Source organism: Dreissena polymorpha, chromosome 11, assembly GCF_020536995.1.
Source record: "Dreissena polymorpha isolate Duluth1 chromosome 11, UMN_Dpol_1.0, whole genome shotgun sequence".
NCBI lineage: Eukaryota > Metazoa > Mollusca > Bivalvia > Myida > Dreissenidae > Dreissena > Dreissena polymorpha.
Genome location: NC_068365.1, coordinates 23527204 through 23536918, shown reverse-complemented (window position 1 = coordinate 23536918; position 9715 = coordinate 23527204). Strand labels below are relative to the sequence as shown.

Genomic DNA, 9715 nt, shown 5'->3' with positions numbered 1-9715 from the left:
CAAGCAACACTGGACACAGCTGGACCTGCAATAACACAGCAGACATATAGATTTTTGATGGCATTCACACTTACGCAAGAACATGACTAATTTACTCATCTCTTCAAAGTCTTTTATTCATGTTAAAGGGACAAAGAAACAATACTTGACTGATTAACTCACTTCATGCACTTGTTCAAATTTAAACATGTGGCATAGTACCTCATTTTTATGCCCCAGGATTGAATGATCGGGGTATATTGTTTTTGGCCTGTCTGTCTGTCTATCTGTCTGTCTGTCATTGTGTGCGTCTGTCCAAAAACTTAACGTTGGTTATAACTTAAGCAATATTGAAGATAGCAACTTGATATTTGGCATGCATGTGTATCTCATGGAGCTGCACATTTTGAGTGGTGAAAGGTCAAGGTTATCCTTCAAGGTCAAAGGAAAATATATGGCTTCAAAGCGGCGCAATAGAGGGCATTGTGTTTCACAAACACAGCTCTTGTTTCAGTCTAAAATAACAAATGAACTGACTATACTCCACACAATAGGAATTATAAGCTTAAGGTATGCTTCTTGACAGGTTGAATACTTATTTACAATCAGGAATTAGCCATCAATCATTTTATTTCACATAATAAGCCAGCGAATTTATTAATTGTGACATAAGTTCTCCAAACTTATACTAATCAATCATTGTTCTGCAACCTAGATACCTAACCAGTAGGACCTGGTTAGGTATCCAGGTGCAGACTGTGGTACATAGCTACCTTTAATACTTGAAAAAGTGTTTGGTAGTAAGCAGAGTTAAAAGATGTTGTACTGCTTATCACGAAATTTGAACCAAACATTTTCGTATCCCAAGGCAGAGAGAATTTTCGTGGACCATCTTTCTACCCAAGTACTTGATCTAGTTGTATAGTGATGGGGATCTGCTTCCATCACCAATGAAAGGATCGCAATATAACTGAACTACACGTAAAGATAGAATGTTACTAAAAAGCATTATACAGCTACAATTCTACACTTGTAATGTTTATGGAGATTTTATGTTATTTTGTCATGATCCCTGTATTGCAAAGCACTACAAGGCTAGGAAAGTGTTTCTTGCCCAGGAGCATTCCCTAATAACCACAATTCTATGCAGTACAAAATATGGTCACTCAAAAACATACCATTTATGCAAACAAAATGAATTGAGAAATACATTAGCCTCATTCTGAGAAAACACAGCTAAAAGCATGTGTGTAATGTCTTACTGATTAGCCTGTGTAGTCTGCACAGACTTTTTAGGATGACATTTTCCGCTTTTATGGTATTTTCGTTTAAAGGAAGTCTTTTCTTACTAAAATTCATTAGGTGGAAAGTGTCGTTCCTGATTACAGTAGTAGCCTCATTAATCTGGGACAACACTTTACTCATTTGAGCCTGTTTTCCCATAACCATATAAATGTGTGGTTATAACAAAGTGATATATTACTGCATGATCACCTTTGAATATTGCATTGATATATAGATATACCCGTATATAGGAAGTTACCCCCCCCCATACCGATTTTTTCGATTCGATTCATCTTCAAACCTAGTTTTATCATATATTCACTCTTCTGCCTCAAAATAAACATTTCTGTTTAAAAGTGTGGCATACCTAGATATCTTGGGCATTTGTCAAATTGTGTGTTTGTTTGATATAGTTTGGTTGGTTCAACAGTGTTTTAAAAACTGTTGAAAGTGTGTTAAATTAACATTTGTAAGAAATATTTTGCAAGAAACTGCTAATTGTCTTTCAAAATATGTAAATATTTCAATAAAACACATAAAAAATAATAGCAAATTAGGACTCAATTTTAAAATAAAAACTTATGACTAGAAGATTGTGTTGAATACACAATCAGAAACAGAACCTGAGCATGTATGTAGTGCAGCTGAGTTGATTTGCTACTTGTAAACCCTTCAATTAGCTTGATTTTGGTATTGTTTTCTCACAATATGCTTACAGTCATGGTTTCGACTTAAAAGCGTGTCGCGCCCGACTTAAACATAGGATTGTTGTAGCAAGTGTCCCCTTCATCATTTACATTAGAGGGATCTTTTTGACAAAATTTGGCACTTTCAGCAACTTGTTTTGTTTTTTATTAGGTACATGCTTCTCTCATTCAGTGATTTAAGGGCAGTATTGACCATATTCGATTTTCTTTGCATAGAAAGGTGACATGGATCAATGATATTTGTTGTGTTGACAATTCTGCAGGAAGCTGTGTCCCCAAAAGAAGTACTAGAAACCCCTTTCAGGATGACTGCATTGATCTGAACTGCCTTTCTACCCATGTTACTTCATGGAACCTCATTGCTAAGCTTATAATGCTTGCCTACATATGTTATCTTGTGTAACTTTTCCTTCCAGCCTAAACCCTCCAAATGAGCATTTCTTTCTTTCTCTTGGTTACAAACCCCCATTTTGACCAGATTGCCACCATAAAAATAGCCAAAAGTACTTATTTTGTGCCCAATATATGAAATTTTGTATTCTCTTGAACCTCTAAATAAGAGCTGGCAATGCATATTGACCATCTGCTGCAGTTTAAAGGAACCCCTGACATCATATGCTAGAATTTATCATTGGCGGCTGGTAAAGAAATGGGCACCGATCGACAAGGCCCTTTCAAGATTTCACACTTTTATTGGTGTGAAATAACAAGTTATTGGAAGCTTATTGATTTCTACACTTCAAAGTATCTTTGATCTCTCATTTTGACTAATTTGTTTATTGTCTTGGATGAAATTGGATTTTTTTTGTTTGAAATTGAAATTTTTGGGGTGATTAATAAAAAAAAAAAAGACATTATCAAAATTGCTTAGAGTGAAAATATTAAACAAATTCATTCTTTCCCCACCACGCATAAGCCCCACGTGCATGTCTATTTGGTTTGTTTTGGTATTTTGTTGCAGATATTGAACACAACAGCTTTAAATCTAATTCTAAAAGGGGCATTTAAGCTTTAACAGGCCTAATATCGCCTTAAGTCCCAGAGCTTCAATATTTGGTATCGTATTGTCTAGTGGTCCTCTACAAAAGTGATATAAATAATGGAATACGGACAAAACCCCTCCCGTATAGAAACCCTCCCGTCATTTTCAAAGGGGGCGGACGAAAACCCTCCCATGAATAAACATGGGCGGACGAAAACCCTCCCATGATAAAAACGGGGGAGGACATAAACCCTCCCATAAAAAACAGGGGGCGGACAAAAACCATCCCGTAAAAGAAATTTAACACTGACAAATGTAATTGTTTCACCTAGTGTTGCATTTATTAATCCGACAAAATTACCCATTGTGTGTTTAGTGTATTATGTTTTCAGGGGTGTGAAATTGAAAGAAAATGTGTATCCATTAACTGTAAACATACCGCTTTCTAATGTGCATATATATCCGATAATACAATATAATAACATCAATTTTAACATAAAATGAGGCCATTTATAGACAAGTGAATTTTAATTTAGATTGAATGCAATACGATACAGTGCAACGTTTAATCGCGTCATACGTTCATTCATGCAAAAAAACGTGCTTTCTGGAAAGTTTCTGAAACCTTTGCGAAAATGAAAGTAAAAATCTGTTAACAACTAACAATTCGTTAGCATGTAACTAATTTGTCTTAATTACTTATTTAATTTATCTTTGACGGTAACGTTTTCAATTGCATTTTTGCAGACAATATATAAAGCATACTGTTTTGTCAAATATAACAATGATTCGGTTATTTAGGCCCACTAATAAGCTAATCATAACAATGAACTAGTTAATGGCATACAATAATTTATATCAAAATAGCAAATTGTGAATCTGCAACTGCGGACAAAAACCCTCCCGTGAAAGCAATTAAACACCGACAAATGTAATTGATTCACACATTGTTGCATTCATTAATCCGCAAAATTTACTCAAAATAGCAAACTGTGAATCTTCAACTACTTTTAGTTTTTGATAAGTTTAATCACAGAATCAATAAAAAGCAATTAAACGCCGACAAATGTATTTGCTTCACACATAATTGACGTCAAATGGTTGTAAAATAACAGCATTTCAATTCGGATTTAGTCAATATATAGTGTAATGTTACCTACTGAAGTTAAGTCATTATTACAAAAAATAAATATCTCGGATAACCGACAACAAAATACAAATGTCGGAAACAACATTCGGAAATGACCGATTTCGGATTGAAAATTCATAAATAATCGTTGGTACTTGAATTCATGGCTCAGATTTCACGGGATGGTTTTTGTCCGGTCCCGTTTTTTTCATGGGAGGGTTTTTGTCCTTCCCCGTTTTTTTCATGGGAGGGTTTTTGTCCGTCCCCGTTTATTCATGGGAGAGTTTTTGTCCGGCCCCTATAAAACTGACGGGAGGGTTTTTATCCGGGAGTGTTTTTGTCCGGCATTCATAAATAATGCCCCTGGGGTCAAAAAAGGCCCCGCCCCGGGGTCACTGATTGAGTGATTCTCTTACAGAGACTTATATAGGATAAACTTAAAAAATCTTCTTTTCAGAAACTGAAAGTCCCAGAGCTTAGATATTTGGTATTGTTTTGTCTAGTGGTCCTCTACAAAAGTGATATAAATAATGCCCCTGGGGTCAAAATAGGCCCTGCCCCATGATCACTGATTCTCTTACATAGTGTTGTGCCGGGCACCAGTCGCTTGCGAAGAGGGAACTGGCCGCTGCAAGCATGATTGGTGGAAGTTAGCCGAGGCACGAGGAATGAGTTCCAAAAGATCGAGGCGCGGGACGAGATTCTCGCTCTCTTCTTGCTGGACTACGGCCGAGAAAGGTTATCTCTGACTGTGCGAAGAATACTAAGAAGAACGTCACGTTTCAACATAACGTAAGTGTTATAGTGTTAAGTGTTATCCTGATAGATTACCAGTACTCAAACCCCCAAGCAAAAGTAAACCTAGAGAAACACTTTATTGGTAGTACGGGTGGGGTTTTAGTGTCGTCTTGTGTTTTTTAGGTTGTATCTTTTGGCTTGACCACGTGTTTGAAAAATTGAAAAATAGGGGATTGAACCATGCTACATCGAATCCACGCTTGATTTAGCTATCAAATTTTATAGCAACGCTATTTCTGCTATTATTATTGTATTAAATTGTAAAAAATATTTGAATTTCCCGGCCACGTGTTAACTCGTCCGTGTCGGCCATCTTTGTTGTTGTTACCACAGTTTAGGGCTTAAGCTCACGTGGAAGTTAGGTATTTGGTGGGAAATTTATTGTTTCTTTTGAAAAACGTTTTTATTGTCCTTACCATTTTAGCACGAGTTTTATATTTAGGAATTTTTTGGATTTAGTAACTTCCAGTCCGTTTTTTGTTTTTTTGTTTTTGTTTAAATTTCCTTCATTGTAAATTTCTCAATTAATAATGGATATGGGAAATTTTTGATTTCACGTGGTAGGTGGGCCAGTCTGAGATAGTTATAGGTTAAAGGTAAACGTTTTTTACATTATTTTCATTGTCATTGTCACACGGATTTTTCTTTCTTGAATTCCTGTTGTTGTTTTTTTTGGTTTTTTTTTTTTTGTTGTTGTTGTCTGCCAAACATTTAAAACTAAAATGGCGGATATGGGCAGTAAACCCGCCACACCAAGGACAACGGTATCTTACAGAATGGTACAGGTAAACTTTGACCCTCCTCATGTTTTGACCTCCGTTCCGGGGATTGGACCGAAATTGGCTAAAGCCATTGTAAATCTCCGGGAGAATGCGGGTAACGTATATCCCGAATCTCTGGGAATACTAATGCGGCGACCTCTGGATGAAGAGGTCATGCAGATGCTGGACTTCCGTCCGAATCCAAGGTTATTTGCAATAACCTTGGATGAAGATGAGGAAGATATGGGGCGGTTGTATAATGGTGAGTTAGTCCCACACGGGGGGTGGGGGTTAGGTGCGCCAAGGAACCGGCCAGACGCACGAGAAAGGGCTGCGCTTGCCGCAGAGATTAACACCCTGGAGGAGAGTATTTCGGAACTGCAATCGCAGTTGCAAAATTGGTCACAACCCCTGGTCCAAAGATCACTTCCCATTCCTGTCCAACACCAATTGGCTGGTCCAGACCAAATATCAACACCCAGCCCCTCCTCCAGGCCAAGACCTTTCCTTTCCTTGCAGACTTTGTCTCAAACCCCCATACCCCGATATTTATCTCATACCCCCGCTGGACGTAGGGAACAGAAGTTGCCGTGGGGAAGAACAGACAGCGAGGCGGGTCTTAGGTGGCGCAGTCCAGTCGCCTATAAAACCGAAGAACCTTCCCCCACATACCCATCACGCGTGCACCAGGGCGCATTTGGAGGAAAAATTGAGACGTCCCTACCCCAAGCAACCCTCATGAAGGCATTGCAAGAACTTCCCAATCCTCCGACCACAAGCACACCTTACTTTATTTTCCCAAATAATGGGTCTGTGCTATCCAACCAGGTACCCATCAATCAACCTGTTTACAATCAGCCTGCTAACCCGGTACCCAATCAACCTGTATACAATCAGCCTGTTAACCAGGTACCCATCAATCAACCAAACGTATACAATCAGCCTGTTAATCAGGTACCCATCAATCAACCAAGCGTATACAATCAGCCCGCTAACCAGGTACCCATTAACCAACCGGTACAAAATCAGCCTGCTTACCAGGTACCCAACAACCAACCTAGCATGTACAATCAGCCTGCTACGTTGGTACCCATCAACCAACCGGTACAAAATCAGCCTGCTTACCAGGTACCCAACAACCAACCTAGCATGTACAATCAGCCTGCTACGTTGGTACCCATCAACCAACCGGTACAAAATCAGCCTGCTTACCAGGTACCCAACAACCAACCTAGCATGTACAATCAGCCTGCTACGTTGGTACCCATCAACCAACCGGTACAAAATCAGCCTGCTTACCAGGTACCCAACAACCAACCTAGCATGTACAATCAGCCTGCTACGTTGGTACCCATCAACCAACCGGTACAAAATCAGCCTGCTTACCAGGTACCCAACAACCAACCTAGCATGTACAATCAGCCTGCTACGTTGGTACCCATCAACCAACCGGTACAAAATCAGCCTGCTTACCAGGTACCCAACAACCAACCTAGCATGTACAATCAGCCTGCTACGTTGGTACCCATCAACCAACCGGTACAAAATCAGCCTGCTTACCAGGTACCCAACAACCAACCTAGCATGTACAATCAGCCTGCTACGTTGGTACCCATCAACCAACCGGTACAAAATCAGCCTGCTTACCAGGTACCCAACAACCAACCTAGCATGTACAATCAGCCTGCTACGTTGGTACCCATCAACCAACCGGTACAAAATCAGCCTGCTTACCAGGTACCCAACAACCAACCTAGCATGTACAATCAGCCTGCTACGTTGGTACCCATCAACCAACCGGTACAAAATCAGCCTGCTTACCAGGTACCCAACAACCAACCTAGCATGTACAATCAGCCTGCTACGTTGGTACCCATCAACCAACCGGTACAAAATCAGCCTCCTTACCAGGTACCCAACAACCAACCTAGCATGTACAATCAGCCTGCTACGTTGGTACCCATTAATCAGCCAGTACAAAATCAGCCTGCTAATCCAGTGCCCATAAACCCACCTAGCCTACCCAATCAGCAGGCTACTCTGGCGCTCATCAACCCGCCGGTAATACCGAGCCTTCCTATTGCACTCCTGCCTGCAACTACACCAAACCCTGCTTCTCGGGATGTGATTACCCGAATGCCTAAAACCTTACAGTTTGACGGTCGAAGTAATTGGCCAGTTTTCCGGGGCAAGTTCGAGCGCTATGCCAATTTGCACCAATGGTCAGATGATGAGTGCGCTGATGGGTTGGTTTGGTGTTTGGTGGGAAAAGCTGCGGACTTCTATTCTGTATTAACTGACGGCAGGAAAACTGTCCCTTATAAGGAATTACTGCATCGTCTGGAAGAGCGTTTCGATGCCAAAGAGCTCCCTGCTACTGCGCAAGGGCGTTTTCAGGCAATTTCTCAGGGAGTAGGAGAATCATTGGATGAGTGGTCGGATCGCGTACTCACGCTAGCCACTAAGGCATTCCGAGATCTGCCCCAAGTATACGCCACCGAGCAGGCAGTGGCAAAATTCTGCCACGGGTTACAGGACAGAGAAACCGGCCGACAGGTGAGCATTCAGCAACCGAAGTCGATTGGAGAGGCCATTGAAAAAATTAAAATGTTTAACCATATTCAATTGGCTTGTGCCCCTTCTCAAAGGGATGGTCATAAAGGGAAATCGGACGAGACTAAGCGGGTTCACATGGTGAACCCAGAGCAGACAACCCAGCCTGTAAGTGGGTTGGCTGTTGATAAACTAACACAAGTGATGGCCCAATTACAAGGTGCGGTTGAAAAACTGAATATCTCTTGTGGAAGTTCGGGTATTGATTCCCATGTCAAACCGCCAGTTCCATTTAACCGTCCTGGGACAGGTGGAGCAAATGGTGGGCAACGAGCAGGTCCCTTTCCAGGGAACGCTCCAAACCAAGGATACAATACCCAACGTCAGGGAATGTTTAATGGAGGTAGAGGTGGCGGAAGGGGGTATCAAGGGCCTAACGCCTACGGAAGGGGCGCCGGAGGGAGAGGGAATAATCCTTTCGTCAATCGAGGGTATCCCTACCAGCCGGCGGTGAACCCTGACGTACGTCAGCCTCAAGGTCTCGGTAGGAGACCCGATAATAGAAATAATGGAGCTTGTTTTAGGTGTGGCACTGTGGGCCATTTCCAACGCGAATGCCCAAGGCCCAACCCCGCCCCTGGCAATAGGAACAATGGAGCTTGTTTTAAATGCGGCACTGTGGGCCATTTCCAACGGGAATGCCCAATGCCCAATCAAGCCCCACAAAGAGATTTAAACTAGAGAAGGTCGGGCACTGCGGCCCATGTCCGACCTTGACGTCCGCGGCCAAAAAGGAGAAGATGCCTGTACCGGCTAAACAGTCGGTCCAACAGGAAGTAGTTCGTGTAAGCCATACAAGTTCAATTTCCCTGTTCTACATGAATGTGCAGGTGGGGGACATTGTAGTTAATGCTATTGTTGACTCTGCGTCCGAGGTCAGCATCATATCCGAAAAAGTTTATAAGTCCATGAAGCACCCTCCTCCTAAATTACGCGACGTTAAGCTGTTGACTGCGGGCAAGGACATGTCCATGCAAGGTTTTATTGTGGGCCCAATTAAGTTGAAAATTGGCAATTGTTGGTACAAAGAACAATTGTACGTAGCCCCGATTGACACAGATATGCTTCTTGGATTTGATATTCTGGTCAATACGGGAAAAGCCATCCTTAACATGGCGGAGGCCACTTTAATATTTGATGGACAGGTTCTGAGCCTTAATTCTGGGTCAACAGACGGACAACCACGGGTCGCTGAGGTGCGAGTGGGGAAGAGAAGAGTGATACCCCCCAATTCTGTTGTAAGGGTGAAATGCAATATGTCTAAATTTGAGACAGACTATGTGGTGGAATCATTCGGCAATTCAAAGTTGCTTGTCCCTAGGGTGGTACTGTCTGCGGGTTCGGACCCCGTACTGTGCCTACTTAACCCTACGGACCGCGTGCAATTAGTTAAAAAGAACTTTCTTATTGCGAGGGCGTATCCGGTTGCAGAGTATCTTTCCAATGACTCTGTCACCCCAGA

At 41.7% G+C, this 9715-nt stretch overlaps 1 protein-coding gene across 1 annotated transcript; it reads left to right on the top strand.

Annotated features, from left to right (window-relative positions):
* Positions 1–5601: 5601 nt before the first annotated feature.
* LOC127849693 (BRD4-interacting chromatin-remodeling complex-associated protein-like) lies at positions 5602–8707 on the top strand. Its single transcript, XM_052382438.1, has 2 exons — positions 5602–8361; positions 8480–8707. Exons 1-2 carry the CDS (start codon positions 5602–5604, stop codon positions 8705–8707), a joined length of 2988 nt encoding a protein of 995 aa, XP_052238398.1.
* The last annotated feature ends 1008 nt before the right edge of the window (positions 8708–9715 follow it).

Excerpts from the sequence above, each read along its gene's own strand:
- LOC127849693 (XM_052382438.1), top strand. The coding sequence starts at position 5,602 with ATGGCGGATATGGGCAGTAAACCCGCCACACCAAGGACAACGGTATCT. Across the intron at positions 8,362-8,479 it reads CAGAGCAGACAACCCAGCCT|TTCCATTTAACCGTCCTGGG; the intron begins GTAAGTGGGTTG and ends TCAAACCGCCAG.